The sequence below is a fragment of the Anopheles bellator genome, chromosome 1, assembly GCF_943735745.2.
Source record: "Anopheles bellator chromosome 1, idAnoBellAS_SP24_06.2, whole genome shotgun sequence".
In the NCBI taxonomy this organism is placed as follows: Eukaryota; Metazoa; Arthropoda; class Insecta; order Diptera; family Culicidae; genus Anopheles; species Anopheles bellator.
The window spans coordinates 23,171,941-23,191,568 of NC_071285.1; the positions used below are offsets into that span (position 1 = coordinate 23,171,941).

General features: G+C 48.7%; 2 protein-coding genes across 3 annotated transcripts; both read right to left on the reverse strand.

Moving 5' to 3' along the window:
* Positions 1-31: 31 nt before the first annotated feature.
* Positions 32-1,057, reverse strand: LOC131216191 (leucine-rich repeat-containing protein let-4-like). Its single transcript, XM_058210610.1, has 2 exons — positions 1,008-1,057; positions 32-927 (listed from the first exon to the last, which is right to left on the reverse strand). Exons 1-2 carry the CDS (start codon positions 1,025-1,027, stop codon positions 174-176), a joined length of 774 nt encoding a protein of 257 aa, XP_058066593.1. The 5' UTR covers positions 1,028-1,057; the 3' UTR covers positions 32-173.
* A 5,101-nt stretch (positions 1,058-6,158) lies between these two features.
* LOC131216098 (uncharacterized) lies at positions 6,159-15,664 on the reverse strand. Of its 2 annotated transcripts, XM_058210507.1 has the most exons (5): positions 15,368-15,664; positions 7,228-7,916; positions 6,962-7,160; positions 6,792-6,892; positions 6,159-6,730 (listed from the first exon to the last, which is right to left on the reverse strand). In XM_058210507.1, exons 2-5 carry the CDS (start codon positions 7,798-7,800, stop codon positions 6,368-6,370), a joined length of 1,236 nt encoding a protein of 411 aa, XP_058066490.1. In that variant the 5' UTR covers positions 7,801-7,916; positions 15,368-15,664; the 3' UTR covers positions 6,159-6,367. The 2 variants fall into 2 exon arrangements, with proteins under 2 accessions (XP_058066490.1, XP_058066491.1); XM_058210508.1 differs by lacking the exon at positions 15,368-15,664 and having other exon boundaries at positions 7,228-7,917.
* Between the last annotated feature and the right edge of the window lie 3,964 nt (positions 15,665-19,628).

The window sequence follows — 19,628 nt, forward strand, 5'->3', positions numbered from 1 at the left end:
CCAAAACGCAACCTCCTGCCTATCAGTTGAACGTACGTTTATTAAATCTATGACGATCTCGCCAGCCCGATCGACTGGCGATTTCGTACAACGGCAATGCGAGTTACACTTCACTGGTCATACACACCTAAAACCCCCCCCGGGCGACCCACCCTCGGTCCCAACCTTATGCCTTACAGCAGAACACTCTTGAGGCGCGGGAAGGACTGCTGGCTCGAGAGGTTCAGGCGCTTGATGGCGTTCCCGGTGAGGTTCAGCGTGCGCAGCGACGGGAACAGCCACACGCCGACGTCCAGCTTGGTCAGCTGGTTCTCGGCCAGGTTCGCCTCCTCCAGATAGCCGAGCGAGATGACGCCGTCACCGGCGGTGGCACTGAAAATTCGATTACGCGCCAGGTTCAGCACGCGGATGTACGGCATGAACGAGAACACGTCAAAGTTGACCGTGTGCAGCATGTTGTCGCTGAGATCGAGATCTTCGATCGAGTTCAGATACTTGAAGCTGCTGATGCTGGTCAACAGGTTGTTGCGCATGTTTAGCTTCCGCAGGGCGTAGCTCCGGTCCGGGTCGACGTACACGCGCGACAGCCAGTTGTTGGCCACGTCCAGCTCGAGCACCGTCTCGGGCATGTCCAGCCCGACCATGCGGACCCCGTTCATCTGCAGGTAGCGGGCCCGCCGCATCCGGTGGAAGAGCTCGGCGGAGAAAATCACGATCGTGCTGTCGGTGTTGACGAAATCGTAGTACTGCCCGATCCGGATCTTCTCGTACCGGTCGTCCGGAAACACCAGGCCACGCACGTCCGTCCGCGCGGTAATCCGCAGCCGCTGCACGGTGCACCACTTGTTCTCCACCACCTGGCAGGAGACGTGGCTGTAGCGGGCCCGGGCCAATCCCAGCAGCGTGGCCCCAGCAACCAGGAGTATCCTTTCGGCGGCGAAGAAGAAAACATTTGAGGATCGCGACCTGCCCTGAGACCTGTGCCAGCAACGCACGGCACGACTTACAGTACGCCGTACTTCGCCATGCTTCCGCACTGGAGTGCCACTGCGCTCTGACTAACTGGCACTGCGAACGACCAGTATCGTACCTCGGTCGTGCCTGCTCCCAACCAACCCACCAACCCCGAGTCTCATCCTAGGCCGCGTGCGCTGGTACGTCACACGAGACGGCTGGACCGGCGAGCCCACGGGAGCAGCCGCGCAATTGGCCGTAGACCGTGTTCCCGATACACGCGATAGAGATATGATGATCTGCCCGGCCGTCGTCTGACTCTCCGGCTCTGATCGCATCTGATCGCCCCGCTAATGTGCGACCACAATTACACAAGTACGGGGCGCGGGCGCATTCTTCACGCACATTCCCCGTGGCCCCCGGGCTGGCGCCCGCTGGCGACTAAGGTGTAAAGCACAAACGTATCCATTCATTTATCAGCCCTTTATTGACTTTTACTCGTCTAATAGACCCAACCGTTGCCCAACCGTTCCGCGTGCGCCGCGGTTTGGCGAATTTGCTCCATTTATTGGCCCGGCTAATCAATTGCATATCGCTTGCGGAAACGGTCGGCCCCAGACTCAGCAGCTAGGTCGCCGGAACGGCCCGCAGCCCTTATTTTTTCCCTTATAGGATCCAATTCTTTGTATTTGTTTTTGTTGCACTCGCCGTGCCACATCTTGTAGTATGAGCCCTGACCCCGTGGAGCAGCTACGAGGTGGAGCAATAGATCGCAATAGGTGCGCACTCGGCGGGGCGAGAAAAGCTGCAATCTGGGCTGCAATTAGTCGCACCACTTGCATTCGATTGCTTGCTGCGACCTGGATGGCCGGCGGATGTTTTTTTCCACCCTTTATGTCTCTTTGTGGGCGAGTTTTTATCGTACCGCAATTATGACGAAACCGCGATCACTTGCACTTGCTACGGTACTTGTGATTTAGTCGCCATCGGGCCACCGCCGCCCATTTGTCAATCGCTTCTCGTCTCGTAACGTATCGGAAGAGGTTAACGGAAGCGGAACGTGCCGCGTGTTGTAGGGGTGTTAGGAAATTCCCAGCCACAGTGCCGAAGTAACGGAAACTTCAACCCTACAGTAAGCTCGAGGCTGTGACAGTGTGGTAATGGATTGCTTTTCTCACACATAAACTCGTCCACACGGGGTGAGGTAACCCGTCTACAGGTTCCAATTTTGGGCGGATAACGTTGGCAAATCAGTAAAAAGAGTGAGCGATAATTCGAAAGGGCACACGGAAACCTTACCGCAGCCGCGGTCGGTCTATGCGAGCCAATAATTAGAAATGAAGTAAAATTGAAATGGAAGGTTGACGGTGAGGTGAAAAGGGTGCAGCACCTCACATTGTATCAATGTTAGATTTGAGTAGGTACAGTCGGTTACACACAGTCTTACTCACCTAAGGTTGAGGGTCAAGGGCACTACTGCAGGGAACGTTAGTAAGTAACAACTCATTGCGGATGTGGATTGTTGCACCACATCGGTTATTCATTCTCGGACCGACCGAACAAATAACGGATGGACTACTCACAAACAACGGCTGAAGTCTAGCCAGGGTCGAAGAAATAATTGAACATTCATAAAAAGGACTCTGTTAGGGATGAAAAGGAACGCCGTTTGCTACAATGGAACGTGGTCGAGCAAGGACAAACGAAGATTGTCCATGTGTCCAAATAACAAAAGGTAGGCACTACTATCACGACCAACACCGAAGCTAACATCGATCATTCTGATCGATCGTTGTCTCGTATAGAAATCTCGTATAGAGAAGATAACAAAGCTATAAACTCACTGCATAACTCACTGTTTGAAGAAAGCATTAAGTCGAGTTTTGCGAATAAGAGAACCTATTTTGCAATAAAACTAACAGTTAAAATTAAATTGGAGAATAGTGAGGCGGAAGACTTACATTAGGTGAACCAACCATAAAGCTCCGCCACGAGGAGGTTACCAGACGATGCTAGTTCGGACACGCAAAACTGAAGAGTTTCTAGTTCTTCACGGAACGGAATGGATTGGAAGGAGAAATCAGGCTTCAGTAACTGTTTTCAATTTATTGTATTATTTTTGCTCACTTCACAGGAAGGTGAGTGCTGGTTTTTCTTCTCTTGGTGACTAGTTGGGTTGGATGTTGGTTTGGTTGCTTACGACGCTAGAGGTTTGCTTTTACTGCTCCCGTTTCCTTTTCTGTTTTTTTTCTCTACTTTACTTAACTAGGCATACCAGGTGTGCCAACAGGACTAAGTTTATTAATTCAATTGAATTGAACCTTCGTTTTTTTGTTAAGAGAGAGCGCGTATGTCTGTTTGTGTATATTTCTCACTGAGTCTAGAGCTTTTAGTTGAAATTAGTTTAGTACATTGTCGCGTGTGTTTGATTAAAATGCTAAATAATTTTACATTCCGTTCGCAGTGATGTGCAAAAGGGATTTGAACGTGTTTTTGAGGTTCGCGAAGACCGAATTCGGTAGAAGGGAACATGCGTGTTGTGAGATCTTCGAGAGGGCGACTAATGATACCATCAGAGGGAGTATGTAATGTCCGATGTTTCTTTGTGTTTTTCCTTTTAATTCGAGCCATGTTTAGTTTAGCAATCAGCAGCCGAAAAATCACATCCCAAAGTTCCACTTCATGGACCGACGACACCACCGTTCTAGTGGGCCTGCCGGGGAGAAAGTACCTTCCTTCCTTCGCTGGCCTTTGGCTGGAAATTGGTTTGCAAGCGATATGATCGTTTTTAATACTTTAGATTTAACGTTTTTTTCTAATTTTTATTGCATATTGACTTAGTTTCCGAAGCGCAACCGTAACTCCCGCCCGTTTCTGTAGTAGACCTATGATAGAGTATTTCGTTTCGGCATGTACCTGTGAGTCAAGGATGTGGCCAAGTGAGGACTTTTTATGTTACAGTTCGGTAATCGGTTCGGCTTATCGTAAACTACCCTCTAACTAGGTTCTGCAAATCATAAACAGAGAGACACGGGGAGAGACCGCGAAGAGTGAGGAAATGTGCTGATGAATTCTATAGAACTACGGAGTATGTTTCACCGTTACTTGTGGGGCCATCGCTAAACGGATAACACTGTCCTTGGCCTAATTCTTCGCAACCTCGCTGTACGTCTGATTCGAAGGCACACCGAATTGATAGCAGTTTCCTTCCGGCAGGCGACTCTGAGTTTCGAACCGAATTTGGACGCTCCAACGTTACCTACCCTTAACCGTTACGAGAATTCTACGGGAGATGTTAAGGAAACCGGGTAGTCGGGACTGGTGGTGTCACCGGACTGCTTTGTGGTCCTTTGCCAAGATGCGTATGTACATATGAATTGATCAACAACCTCCACCGCCCTCCTGAGCCCGTGTTTAGCGTCTCAACTAATGATACCTTAATTTGAACGGTACTTGAACCAATAATGATCAGCCAAAGTCAATTTGTGAAGCGATTGGCGGTCGCTGGACCCTCCCCAATCACCCTTCTCTAAACCTACACAAGAAGTTAGCGAACGCCCGCGGTCAGCGGTTGGCTATCACGATAATATGATTGTATTTAATTAGTTGGTTGTTTCTTAAAGAACTGCAAATAGAAGTCGTTTTAGTCGCGGACCAGTGCGTGCCCTCCTACTGTTGCTGCCGCCCGTATCTACTAAATCTCACTCTTGCGTTGGAAAAAATTGATTAAATGTTGACGCTTGACTCCTGACGCCTTCCTCAGCGAGCGCCCAATGTCGCGCTCTCTCTCTCTCGCTGTGCTTATGCTCGCTTGTGATTTTTGCTATGATTAGTAACGCTTCAAATGATGGGAAAGTAGTATTCGACCCCCCAACCCGGGCCCCACTAAGGAATGAGGTATTAAAATTAGCCTTAGCCTTTGCTTGCGTTTGCGGCGACATTACTGATCGATCTACGGCGGTCTGGTAAAGGTATTGTCTGATGTCAGGTGCCCAGGGGGTTTAGGTCTGCATATTTTTACACGGTCAGGCCCGCTAACAAACCCTCCAGAACGTCTTCCGGACCTCCGGACTAACTGGGTGCAATGATTAGGTGCCCGTGGCGGGGGTTATGCCTGGTATGTGACGGCGCGCGCCGGAGCAATTCAATTCTAGTCGATCAAAATGCAGGCAGATCAGGTTATATATCACAACGGTCAGCCAACCTTCAGCCCCTCAGCGGTCGTCGCCCCTTTCGCGCCCGGTACGTGCCGCAAATTAAAACCGTTTTACAGTTAACATGTGCGCCGGCACTTCCGGTGCGCCGCATTTTTCCGTTATTGTTTACTCACTAACAGTAACTACGATTGCTACTAGCTCCACCTAGCTTCGCCCTCGGCGCACTAATATTGTTCTATCTGTATCACTACTTTCGTTCACCCCGGGCGGGGCGATGAGTACACTGCCCTTGCCTACGGGTTTTGCCCATTTTGCCCAAGTTTTATACTAATTGCATCCTTAGCGCTCCACTACTAGCTTTTAGAACGAGATTTAGAAGATTCACTACTACAAGCCGGGTGGTGTGACCACTGCACTGGCACTTGCCCTTGTTTTAAAGCGCGCCCTTCCTTCGAAAACGCTCCTAACGTAAACCGAATGAACCGAATGGTTAACAATCTTTGATCTCGGTTGATTAGTTTTGAACGTTAACTTTTTGAAAGCAAAGGTTAAATGTTAATTTTTGCTGTCGCGTAAAGATATTATGCCTTTGCTTTTTATGCTGGCGTTGATTTAAATAACTTGATTCCTGCTCTAGCGTAAGTGTGTATTTTAATACGAAAGGCAATCGATGAGTTGTTACATCATTTCGATTCTGTGTTTTTGTTCTTCTGTATCGCTTCGTTAGAATAGAGGACCTCATGGTCGGGTTTTCACTGGGTCAGCGACCCTCTACCAATGATATATCCCGTGGGCAAACGGATACGTTTCGATGGACCTAGCGCGGATCGCTGCTTCGATGAATGATATGATTGCTAGGCCACTCGGGCTCCGGTTGGACTAAAGTGAAGACGTGACCGGGTCTCGTTAACCAATTTGCCACAGCGAAAGAAACTCGAACCCCCCTCCCAAAGACCTTGGTCTGGTTGGAAAGCGTAATAATTTCCATGATAAGTTCACTTTAAGCGCAACATCTGGGGCGTCTGTTCCGTTTCCCCGTTTGCCTCCAGAACTGTTAGGACCTGGATGTACACGCAACCAGTTATCGAACTGATCGACATCGCAAGGTTTGATTCGCAAGAAAGAAAGCTCACCGGGTGAGTTACCCGCACATTATCGGTATCCTCGGTGTCGGAGCGGTTTCAGCTACTGCCACCAACCACTACTGCCTTGGCGCGGTACAGAAGGAGACCCAACGTGGGCACGAACGCCAGCCACTAGTCGATCTTGCTCGTCTTGATGATGATGTTGTTCTCCTGCAGCATCGCGGCCGACTTGGCGGGCGACGAGGAGCGCGACGACGGACGGGACGACGAGATCAGATGCGGCGGAAGCGAGGTAGACGAGGCCAGGCTGGCCGCGGGAATGTTCGGGGTCGCATCGCCCGGCGTTCCGTTCTTGATGAACGGTGGATTGGTCACGAGCGGCGGGCCCGTCGGGTTGAACAGCGCCGTGACGACCTTGCACAGCAGCGTACAGAGGAGGGCCTCGTGGAACACCGCCCAGATGCGGTAGCTGGGCCCCTCGAACGGGTCCTTCAACGCCGGGCAGAGCATGTGATTGAGGTTCACCTGCACGGGCTACGAAATGGATTAGGGTTAGTGTCGGCGGTCCTTCAGGAGCCGTATCAGGGCAACTTACGATGGCCACAACTTGTAGAATTGCAAAATGGTAGATGATGAGTGCGGCGTATCCGATCACGTTCCAGGTAAAGTCGTTTAAAGCTTCCATGTTGTAGACACCTAAAACATGTGCAAGGGAACGTTAGTATCCGTGTCCAATCTTATGAGCCCCGGGGCGATGGGTCTTACCGCCGGTCTTGAGTAGATATATCGGTATGATGCACATGAGGGCGTGCTGGATCCAGTAGATGGACTCCTCGAGCGCCAGCTGCCGGCTGTCCGTTTCCGGGAACATGAACGCCAGCAGCGGACCGTTCAGATAGTTCATCTGGATCCGGAAGAGCACCGTCGAGCTCTTGGTCGGCTTGTTGCACGCCAACAGGTAAATCTGCAGCAGAGGATAGGGATTAGCCTTTACCGGTGTCCGGGCGACTCGACCTGCGACTCCAACGTACCTGTATGACGGTGGTGATGTGACAGGGGTTTAGAATGTAGATCACGGTCCTAGTGGCGAACTTAAAGCCTATCTCGACGCCCAGCGTCAGCGACATGGTGACGAGCAGCAACTGTTTGCCCCAGCTGGGGGCAAGCGCCCCGTCCCCCGTCGGGCCGAAGCCCCGCACCGAGCCCGCCGGTGTCTGGCAGCACCGGTGGCAGCAGTACTCGTCCGCCGTCCCGCTGGCAATCGAGGCCGACGAGAACGATCGCTCCCGGTGGTGGGGCAGCAGCAGATCCCGCGGTTCCGGATCCGCGTGCCTCGCCTGGTAGTGGTGCAGATGGTGCAGATTGTGATTGCTGCCGCTGAGCGGTCGGACGACGGTGCGATCCGGTTGCAGCTGGCGGTACGTGATCGGCTTCAGCCGGTTCACCGACCACTTGATCGCCAGCAGACAGAGCGGTATCGTGATGACGGACTCGATCAGCTTCCGGCCGGGCGACAGGAACTCCGCACATTCCGGGCCAGTGTTGCGGGGCACGGAACCGTTGACTCCATCGTACGCCCAGCCAAATTGCATTCTGTCCAGCATCGAACTAGTTCTCGTCCGGAGTCCGCGGACACGGCCGGCACTGCCGATGGCGAATTGGCGCACTTGCTGCTGGCACTTCTGGCTACTACTGCTGCTGCTCACGGCACTTCTGGCGTCTGCGGGAGCCAAACGAGAAGAACGTCAAAAAACACATCGGAATTCAGGAATTGGTCGGGGTATCAAGTCGGGAAGTCGTAAAATTGAATTAGATGTCGCCCCGGGAGCATGTTCGGCCGACCGCAACCGGGGCGTTTCGGTACAAATTAAATTAGTATCGATTATTGCCGCCACACCTGGAGAATGTGTGTCACTCTCGTCGCTCTGGTGAAGTAATGTTGTGAAGCCACATGAGTATACACTATTCGTGGACCGACATGCGAACATGCTGACCCTTTATCCGGTGGCCGTAAATACGGTACAATCTTTCGCACTCTTTATAGTTGTGACAGAAAAACAAGTATAACGAGATGGGTTTTAATTTGTCGATGCATTTGGCGGCAAAGTGATTTAGAGTTGCGAATAAAGCTTTGAGCGTATGTGAAACAGGAAATATTTAAAGTTTTTATCGGAAAACTGTCAGAGAAATGAAAAGAAACTTCTATCGAACTTTGATTATCTCTTCCTGTAGAACTGTCGGACCTAAAATTATGCCACCCTGTGTATCCTTCTTACTATGTTTGTAGAGCAAATCAATATACAATTAAATTCAAGGCACAAAGTTAAATTTTTATTTTGATCTGAAGAAAATTCTCCATAATAAATACATTAACTGAGTGGATAAAGTAATTTAAAAAGAATTTCTTTCGCCAGACGCTACCGCAAGGACAATAAAATCAAGCTTTACATGTTACCTTTTACATATGCCGGTCCAAGTGTATGTAATTTCGAACCTTTGCGAGGCACCAAGAGATCTTGACTTAAATATAGTTTCTGTTTTAGCTTTAGATGATATCCCTACAACCTAAAACGGGACTTTTGTTCATGACTTCAAAAAAAACACACCCATAGCTGATAACAAAACGAGTAAGATCTCAAGCAATCAATGGTCAATTTCCGGGCACCGATTCTTTCATTAGCTGCCCAGCGGTTGCTGTAGTTTGGTCGTCCGTGACACTTTGGGACTACAACCATCTCTCGAACCGACCTCGACTCTTGGTCCACTTTATACCATTCTTGTTACTCGTTTTGTTGAAAAAACATTGCCATCTTCTTTGTTGAGCAAATTGAACACGGTTATAGTAGCAAAATAAGCGCTTTGGATGTTTACGAATATGATTTATCGGAATGCCACTGCAGTTTAGAATTTAAAATTCACAAAAGAAGTCTTATCCCAGATGCACTACTTCTTAACACATGCGTTGAACAGTACAGGCTGATTAACAACTTCCGATAAGCATCGACATTCTTGTAATATTAACGATGTTTTCATCAGTTCCAACACCTATCAAAAATGCACTTCAAGTGTTACTGATCTGGAGCCCTCCGATGCACCCCAAGGAGAGCAATACTTCAAGTATACGTAATTCAAACAAATAAAGTCCACTTCACCACTCAGTATCTGTAACAGCACATCCGTACGCAAAACTAGAAGGTCTTCTTTCGTATAGGAATTGCGCTCGTTGGCTGTGATTTAGAACTATCGAAGATTGACTTTGACCTGCTTCAAACTCGACGCTATTCTCGACAGATATGACGCTCACGATGCTGACGGAGAAAGAGCAATCTCGGACTCGGATGACGATGGCACACACCCGTTAGCTTCGGACTGACCCACGCCGATCACTGCTAGCCTTAGGCACGTCGCCATCGGCAGCGTCGCCAAACAAAGATGATTACAAAGCGAATCAGGTTCTGGTCTGCGCTACGATTACGAGAGGCGCAGAATCGCGGCACTACAATTTGCCAGTATAATCTACGTAGCAGTAGCGTATTACCCGCGTCTGGCCGTGACCTGGTAATCGCACTGGCCAACGCAGCGTAGTTCACAGTAGATTCCGAGCGGCGGCACTCTCGAGCCGTGCATACGTCACGGCAGGCGTTTCGTTACTGAAGCGGGCAGGATTTGGCGTGTTAAATAACACCCTGGCCCTTCCTGGGCCTACGCCTGCTTCCCTGCACTTGAGCTGCGTTTTAAGGGTGTCACACAGCCAGGGTGTGAGGTACTCCAGGTTTCAATATTTTATTCACCTGGACACTGGGAACTCACCCTTGGTCGTTCATAACGCCACCGTTGCAGGGCAGCGTACAAAGTGTGACACAGTTTTTTTTTGTGGCGTGGCTGTAACAAAGACAGACCAGGTGCGCTTCGTTGTAGGGTGGAAAATGTAACCCTGTCCACCACCTCTTCGAAACTAGTACTCGGCGGCATGACCCGCAAGAAGTCCGTCTTCGTCAGCGCGCGTCAGGATAACACCGTCAGCCGACGTAGTAAAGTGTTGGAAGTGTTGGAACAAAGCGAAGCAGCGGAGAGCAAAGCAGAACTGAGTGATGGTTCTAGGTATGAAACAATGACACAATGTTGCAATAGTGGGAAGGACTTGAACCAGCACCAGACCACAGGAGCGATCCAGAAAACGTCTCAGTGGAAGATCAACAATTTGCTATGCAAATGGATTGTACCGAGGTCCAAACTACTGCGAATGGCTGCGAAAGTTTCTAGCTAATGGAAAATTAATTTAATAAATGAAATAAATACTATCTCAGAAAAAGATACTCTTCTACTTAGTGCTGAGCTGCAGTATTCAACTAAGCCTTAACGATAGTACTAAAAAAATCATAATCTTGAGGTACTAGTGTGTTCAATAAGTTCGTATGATCGGTAATAACAGAGGGTTGCTACGAGCCTAATATTTTTTGTTTTACAAGTCATTAAGTATCGACATGTGAAAGTATTTTTTACAACGGAACAAAATTAAGTATCGTGCAGTGATTGAATTTTTTTGTATTTGGAAGGTTTCAAAACCAACGGAAACTTATGAATCAATATTGCAAGTATAAAAAGAATCTTCGCCTTCAATTAGGGGGTTAAAAGAGGGGATTCTGAGCTCAAACATGGTCGTAGCAGCCTTCAAGACGATCCACGTCAAAAACGTAAAAAACAGACACAAATCCTGAAATCGTAGAAAAAATACAGGATATCGTATTGGAAAATCGTTGAATTACTGAAAGAGATTTAATACAAGGGCTAGGCATCTCATTGAGCAGTGTAACCAAATTAATTAATTGTTGAATTAATGTTCGAATTGTTGGAGTATCCACCATATTAACCAGATTTGGCTCGTAGTGACTTCCATCCGTTTTCAAACCAAAAAAAAAATGCGTGAAAACCGTTTTTCATCAAATGATGACGTCATAACGGCTGCGGAAGCGTTTTTCGATGTCCAGGAAGGCCGTACTGAATAATAAAGTGTATTTCAAACCAACAAAAATGTGTTTTCCTTATCGACCATACGAACTTATTGAACAGCCTAGTAACCGTCAGGTAAGCATGGTTCCTTCATATACACAAGGTCCCATCTTTTACTTCCCTGTATTTGCCTTCCCAGAGGGGTGGTCAGCTGGGATCCAAGGCTTAAAAGCTCTAATGAAGCTTATTAAGGATTTCTTATGACAAACAGGTCAAGTGAACTGAAGACACCTGACAGGTGGGGACGCCCGGTCGCACGTGTGGCGTGCGTTCAGTGTCCACGTGTCCACGGCCGACGCTCTCTCGCTCTCCGACAAGAAACCGGTCGTGTAGATGTGTGTGCTGTGCGTTTGAACTTTGACGTCTTCCGCGGCGTGGCGTGGCGTGGTAGTTGGTTGCTCCTTTCGCCTCCGCCTTCCGCTCCGGCGGAAGCAGCGCGACATTGTTTGCTCGATCGGCTCGGAAAGGGCATCGTATTTTCAAGTATGTGGTCCGCTGCGGCATCCGGCAGCCCTAGCGCCTGCCGCCATTCTCAAAGACACTTGGATGGCTCCCATGGCCCCCCTTAGTGTTGGCGTTGCAAAAAGCCATTCAAAGCAGTAAGAGAAGCCTTCAAATAAAGCTCGTCGTCGGCGGCCAAGCCGAGCGTTTCAAGCTGGAGTCTATTTTGGTTTCGCAGAGATTTGTTTGGTCAACTCGGTTGTGTCGTTGTATATTTGCGCCACTCCGAGTCCAGCGGAAGTCGCTTGATTCCCGTTATGGTACAATAAACAGTCAACACAATTTATTTACTCGGTCCGTATCCGGCTATCTGCTGGACTTTCTTAGAGTGCCACACAGAGAAAGTGGCCGTTTCAATAAACATTTCAGTAGAACTATGGCCAATTAATGATGTCCGCCACGTGCTTGAGTGAAAGAACGAGAGATTATTTTAATAACTACAGGGACGAAACAGTGTGTGAACGACGGCAAGTGTTACTAAAAATCAATATCCGTAAGCCACAGTGTTCGATGGCGTGGAGCAGTCCTGTGGTCATCATTGGATCATCAAGTAATTGCCAGCCTAAATCAATAGGTGCAAAGCTGATAGTAACAGTAGTGATTATGATGGCCCAACACGTGACAGCGTGGCAGGAGCTGTGAATGAATGCGTGGCGTGTCGCGTGCAGCCATTAAAGAAATGGGGTCCTGTCCGCTCATCTACAGTGGTTCGTGCGATGCGAGACATTTCATGATTCATTGGTTGGCCTAGTTATTGTCTGAAAAATCGTCCTCGTTACTGTTACAACTGAGAATCAAATTCAAAAATATTTGCCTTCAACTGCACTTTAGAGTGACCTTTATTGCGATAGCAAAAAGTGTTGCTCTGAAATGCTAACCTGTTCTGGTTCTGTGCGGTGCTCCACAATGAGGGCTCACGTGGCACCGTGTCCCTAGCCGTAGTGGTCGGACATTTGCCCGTACGGACGAAAGTGAAGCTTGAAAGTCGGACGTGCGGTTGGCAAAGCAGACCGTCGCCGAAAAGCGGAGGATCGATAGAGCAGTTGAGCGGGGCATAGTCGTGCAAATAAAATGCAAATACCTCTCAAGACAGCTGCTGCTGGTACAACACAACGACAACACACGGGGCCACATGTTCATAAAGAACGCACTTCACGAGACAGAGAGAGTGAGAGAGTGCATTCTTGTTGCCCTTTACCTGCTCGCGACAGTTTTTCGTTCCGACGTCAACCGACAATCCGACTACCGGCCTGTCTAAGCAAATTGCAGAAAAAGTGTGCTTAAAATTAGCTAGCCTGACTAATGAGTGGGTCAACCTGTCCACCGAGAACGCCATGTTCTGTCAACTACCCTCGATGATGAATGGACCCTCCCCCCCGGATGCACATTAATCATTATTTCGTAGGGTCCATCGAACGGAACTGTTTTCCAACTGTTAATAGCAAAGGTGGTTTTATAACCTTAAACATATGGACAGTCCCGTCGATGATTATCGTGATTATTCGACGGTGACGATGAAACAAAAAGGATACCCAAATGGAGCCGCATGGTGGCTGGTGGCCGCCCCTTTGATGGAGCCGCCCGGTGGTGTTTGGCAAGTCTAGTATGGCATTGTCAGCACAAAATATTCGAAACCGGTTCGAAAGGCCTGCTGGCCAGGCCGCAGTGTTGTTGTGATTAAAACATAAAAATCTTCCAACAATCGAACGAATTTTATCTATTTTCTGCCGCAAACCGAAATTGACGTAGCCCGCGACCGATGGCGAGCCAAATCTGATACGCTCGGTAGCGGGTGGCTGCCAAACAACAACACCCGCGAAGTGGATGGAAGCTGCAGGGCTGAAGCAGGGGCCACCGATACGCTTTGCTGACTATCAGCCCTTTTCTCACGTTTTATGGGTCAAACACATTCCAGGTTTTTTGCCCGACCCGACCCGGCGATGCTTCACGGGCCGCGTCGGTCTGTTGTGCCGATCACTGGGTGAACTTTTTATAATTTATGATCGAAAAATGGTGCGTCAGTCTGTGCGGAATGTCCTGCCAGCTAATGTGCTGTGCATGGTGCATGGTTCGCCGATGCCGGAAGCGGTGCCAAAATGAGTCAAATGATACTGGCTGCTCCTCGGCGTACCGCAACCTGTATGGCTGTGCGGCAATAGGACAATATGCCTGTACCTTCCAAACATCTAGCTAAAAGCCAATAAATTAAACCATAGGGCCCGGTGCTGCGTCCGGTTATGATAATAACAATCAAATGTGTATATTTTTCAAAACGTAACAAACAGGGATTTGGTGAACAGTGTTAACTACAGCAAAAATGGGAGAAAAATTAATCGACTATCGGCTGATTTAACTATTAGAAGAATTTTTTATTAATTCAGGACAGTCTGATTCTTTTCTAATTCTTCCTCATTTAAATCTATTTACGGAGCTAATCAACTAATTTTTTACTCACTCGACTCTGACCCTCATTAGTGACTAGTTAGAGTTAGAGAACGCTTGGTGGCACTATCGATCGTTTCGATAAATCATCCTCTTCTTTCGAGAACATTGGGCATCGAAGTTCTATAAAAAGTTTATAGGTGAACATTCGTTTGGTTACGTGAACCATTGCATGATTCTCTCCTTGTCTAGTTGTTATTGGCATTTTTTGTAGTCATCAAGGCAGATTATAATTTATTCAAGGTTTACACACAACGTTGCTGGAAGAATTAAGGTCATCGCTAAGTCATTAGCGTGCTTCTTCTGGCCATTTAAAGGCGTGAAGCTTTTGCACATCATATGGATTGGCACTTTTACCGTAAGTTTCTCCTAAAATCCAATCGAAGAAATGGCAAGAAGTGACAGTTATAGTGTGCCTGTAGTTGAATGAAAGAAGCGAAAGGAAAGAAGGAAACCGTTCGAACCGATATAAATCGATCCGTCCATCTTTGTCGTCATTGATAACGCGTACGCGGTCAGGCAGAATAAAGTCGAGTCATGCATAATCTTCTATTTATGCTCCGCCCGTCGCGCCATACTCGGTCTCACATCGGTTCTGTAAATTGTGGCCATCCCCATCACGCTCCGGTGATTACATGCCGAACAATGGCCACGTGGAAAGCGGTAGCAGCGTTGTGGGAAATCGAATATTGATTCACTGTTTCCGGATGGATTGATGTGCAAATCTAAACAAACTGGGCAATGAAAAGGGACGCGACAGTAACACACGCCCAGTCCTGCTTTCCAACCCGATGGCTCATTTGAAAAAGGTGAAAACTCAACAAAGTGGTACTTTGTATTATTGAATGTAAAATGTGATCCAATTTTCGACTGCCTTACTGCTATGGAGTTTAATTTAAAAGGACTAAATGTACGATAAAGAAGAATTGGTGGCACATTTAACGATTGCCGCTTAGTTAGCCAAAGCTGGATGTGGGTTCCTAATCCTCTGGTTCTATGTTCCTTGCTGCGTAAGATGCTCGAAGCACCTCCTTCCCCAAGTGTGCGAGCGAACTATTAAATCATAGAGCAACGGCTATGCAAAATACTTCTGTCGCACTCAATGCAAGCAGTATTACTAGGCCTAGGCTCCACTAGTGTTGGCACTTAAGAAGCGATGTTCACGCGAACTGCGGCTCTGGGGGACTGGTCTACGGCCTCCTCGGTCGCCCTGCTTACCTGCTGCCGGACTGTTGCGGTTTTTCACCGTTCACCTCGCTCGGGCATATTGATTCGCTGGCAAGTGAGTCACGGTGGTGCCTGGCGACTGCCTGGCTGGTAGGCCCGCGTAGCAGTTAGCGCTGATTTGAATGCTCGACGACGACAGCGGCGGCCGGTTGTACGAAGCTATAATTATGATTACTGCAGCCCTTTCCATTAACCCACATAATTGCACATTCAACGCCGCCACCGTGTACGCCTCGTATCGACGCGTGCCGTAGTAGTACACGGGGTGCCTGTAGTGGTATCGCACAGAGATCCTTCCGGGGCGCAACGACGACCACGACAATCTTGCACATGGCACCTCTCACAAACACTCACGGTGCACCTGTGGTGTGTGGTGTGCCATCGGTTGCACATGCAGTTGTTGCCGCTGCTGCACCAGCAGATCCACTGAAGGCAAGCGATTTCGCGTCTACATTACTAGTCGATACACCCAAATTTTGTTGCCTCTTTACGCATCAGAATTACAACCACATTTTATGTTAACTTGCTTTGCCTTGGACACTTCGCGAACGATTCTTCGATGATTTTGCACCAAACAACTCACAACTTTATCACCAGCACACGAAGGTATCCTCACCAACGGTGCAACATCCTGGCGGAATGCTGAATCCCCAACTTCCTATCTTCAATCCACTCTGGAACGAGTTGTGTGTTGGACCAGGATATCGAGCGAGTCCGTGGGTACGTTACAGTAGCAGCTGACTAGAAGATGGCCCCCGGGGAAAAAAGGGGACCGTTCTGACAGGCCTGACGGCCAAACGTAGGTCACGCGGAGAACACACACTCGGCGAGGCCAGCATTCCCGGAACCAAGGGCCAGAGGCTCCCGACGAATTCCCGACCAGCGCTCTTCACTGCGCGAAAACCTGCTGCGGACACCGATCCAACACCTGACACGGAGGAAACGGAGGACTTCCGGTGCACAACGACGACGACCACGGGGCCACGACCAGCGCTCTGGCGCTCTGGCGTTTGTCGCACTTTTCACTGTGCGACGATGGTGAAAAGTGTGAGCGCTTCGAGGCCAGGCTGTCACCTCGGCCGTGTTGTCGGTCCGGTTTGTTGCCTCCGCCGTGAGCGCAGGGAACTCTCTCTCGCCGCGCGAGAAAAGGGATAACGGACGAGCGTGAGAGAACCAGTGCCGGGAGCTAGATTTGGCGGTTACGATGACGGCACTTACAACGACGGCCACGCGGAACGTCAGTTTGCAGTATTTGCGCGAGGTGAACATGCCATGTATGAAAACAGCGAGAGTATGTCGCAAACAAGCGGACCCGCGGAGATTTCCGGTTCGGCGGAGAGCCAATCACTGCATCATTCCGTGTGCCATAATTCCGTGGGAAAATCGATTGAGAATGGTCGGGATTCAGAGAAAGAGAGAGAGGCCACAGAAGAGCTGCTTTCACAACAGAGAGAGAAAGAAAGAGAGAGAAAGAGAAAGAGAGAGAGAGTGTACATCCTGAGTGCTTTTCCTTAGGGTGAACGGAAGTGGCCGGAGTGGTTGGAGTCGATTGTTGTAAGTGAAGCCCTCCTCAACCTCACAAACGTAAAGCAGCTGATGCGCTGTTAGATTTCCATTCTCTTTCAAAAATACAAAAATAGAAAACATGTGTAATATAGAAATTTAAAGTTAGAATAAAATACTTATTCATAACTCAGCTGTAGATTCCAGAAAGAAAACCAGAAATTAACAACATCAAACGCAAACAGTTAAAATTTCTTCCGTGCCGCAGAACGGTCGTTTGCCATAATGTGCTATAAACGTGAGGCCGCAATCGTCCGGCAGATGGCGCAACGGAGGTTCGCAACTTGGATGGGGAGTACTAAACCGTGCTGTGCTTGTTATAAACTGTTGTTCTAAACTAAACATTAAACTAAACGAAAATAAAGTAAAAAAAAGTCGCAAACGACGAATTAAATCGAGAGATTGAGGTATTAAGGTCACCTTTTGTTTATTGCTTCATTCATCGGTAACATGAACTTGCTTACCAACTGCTTCATGGCTTAGTCTTTGATTCGTTATTTTTGCTTTGTGTCCTTTCCGCATGCGTCCTTCGACGTTGATTCTTTTTTCAAATTTTTATTCGTCCGTTGTCCTGGTTTATCGAAACAAAATTCAAAGTTTATATGCAACTATGCAATTAATGATTGTATGAAAAGACGGAAATAATTGACGGGAATATCGAAACATTGACCAAACGTAGCGGTCTTTCGGCGGTACTGGAAACGGTAGAAGAAAAGTGTTTCTAATTGAAACGAATGCGCCATTAATGTTGCGCGAAAACGCGAATGTCGCTTCATTAGAACCCCGTTCACTGTATCGAAATAGATAAATCACGATCATTGCACAAATCGATTGACTGACAGTGGCAGGCAGTGGAAGCCACGGCGCTTGGTGGTGGCTCGCGCGTGGTTGTAATTTCGGTACAGCGCCGTTTGGCGGTGCCATCGCGCCGCTGCCGAAAGTCCTTGACGGCACCCGAACCCGGGCCCAAAAGCGGCTAATTTTCCCCGCGATCCAAGACTTCCTCGCGAGAGTCGATTGTTTTAGATCGAATTTTGTGCCGATCATCGTTCCGCGGCGCACGTGAGCGTCGGTTGGACGGAAACGTTTACCATTCGCTTCTGAGTCACCCATTCGGACCCATTAACCGAACAAATCGACGGCGATGGTGCAGCCCGCGAAAGTAACCGAATACGTACTTTGTGACCGTTTTCGGGTTTGGACCGCGCATCGGGGGCAATCAGATTAGTCTTGGAATAACTGGGCCGCGATCAGCTTCAGAAAGGAATCGGCTCGCTAGATGATGCAGTCACGTTGGCCTTAGGCTCCTGCTGTGATATTTACTAAAAGGCGCTTTCCAATCGTAAAGTATCGGACCGTGATTTATCGCCCGTCCGTATGTCACCTGGGCATCTCGGGGGAGGATGAAACCGGGCTAATTATGATATTTTGCGTCGAACCGAACCGAGCGATGCTCTCGGTGCCCGAGAGCGGCACGGTAAAATATGGCCGCTAACAGTGGGGTCGACAGCGCAAGTGAATGGCGGGTCTTCGAGGAAGTTACCGCACGATCAGCACCGTGTTCAATGATTTCCGACTCCGACGAAAAGCACCGACACGAGCGGAGTGGAACGCTCGGTCTCGGATAATTTACTCAACGGCCGGGTAAGGTCAGATGCGCACACCACGTAAAAATTCATTTCCCGCTAATGGTGCTTGGAACAACTTAATTTAATAGATCCGGTTAGGGGAAGTGCTCTAATTCGCGGGTTCCGATTCCGGGGCTAAACGAACACTCGAATGGTCTCTCGAATCGATTCCGTTACCGCAGTTGGTTCAGTTTGTTTTGTGTCAAAATGTGGAAAATCTAGACGAAGTTTGGAAAAGTGTTGATAGATCTGTAGAGTGTCGTATCTTTAGATCGATACGAAGGACAAACAACATAAATGTTTTTGAATTTTCAAAAACAATCCACAAAGGCCAGGATCCGCCTTGTCTGCGGCAGGCTACTTTGGGACTGTTTCGGAAACTTTATTTGAACATACGCAACTCATTACACGTGTTTCCTTCAACGTTTCCACAGACTCTACGATTCTACGACCGCCGGCAACGACGGCAACAAAGCGATGCGATAACAATAGTATATAGAACATCATTTACATCATTTACATAAACAAACAAAAAAACGAAACTAGGACTTCGGTCTCCCTTCTGCTGTGTGCGTTCGGTGTAAGAAGTGTACCCGACGCTCTTCGACTGCCGTCTTCGGCTCCCCTATGGCAGTGCACTGTCTTCATCGTTTTCCTTTTTTCCTCACAAAAAAGGGGATATTTTTGCTAAGCACTTGCTTATCTTGCGATTAACATTAATAAGGTGTTCTGCTGGCTTCTACTACTACGACTCTCTTTCAGCACTCAGCACTAAACATACTGTTTGACCCCAGCATCGCCGTGGCCCGAGTCACGCTGTGCCGCTGCATTCGAGCGGAGAAATGCAGCCGAGCGTTCGGGGCCGGGGCCATATGCTGGGGGCTACTTCTCCTTTTCCTTACCATACTAAGTTCGGTTGTGCGTTAAGTCGAAGAACTGTCCTTTAGTCCGTGGCAGAGTGGTCAGATCGAATCGGTTTTGCGGCGGAATGCGGCTACTGGCCCTGAAGTGAAGGGGGGTCTCGGACGGGCGTGACTGGACGGGGGTCCGAACTGCTTACT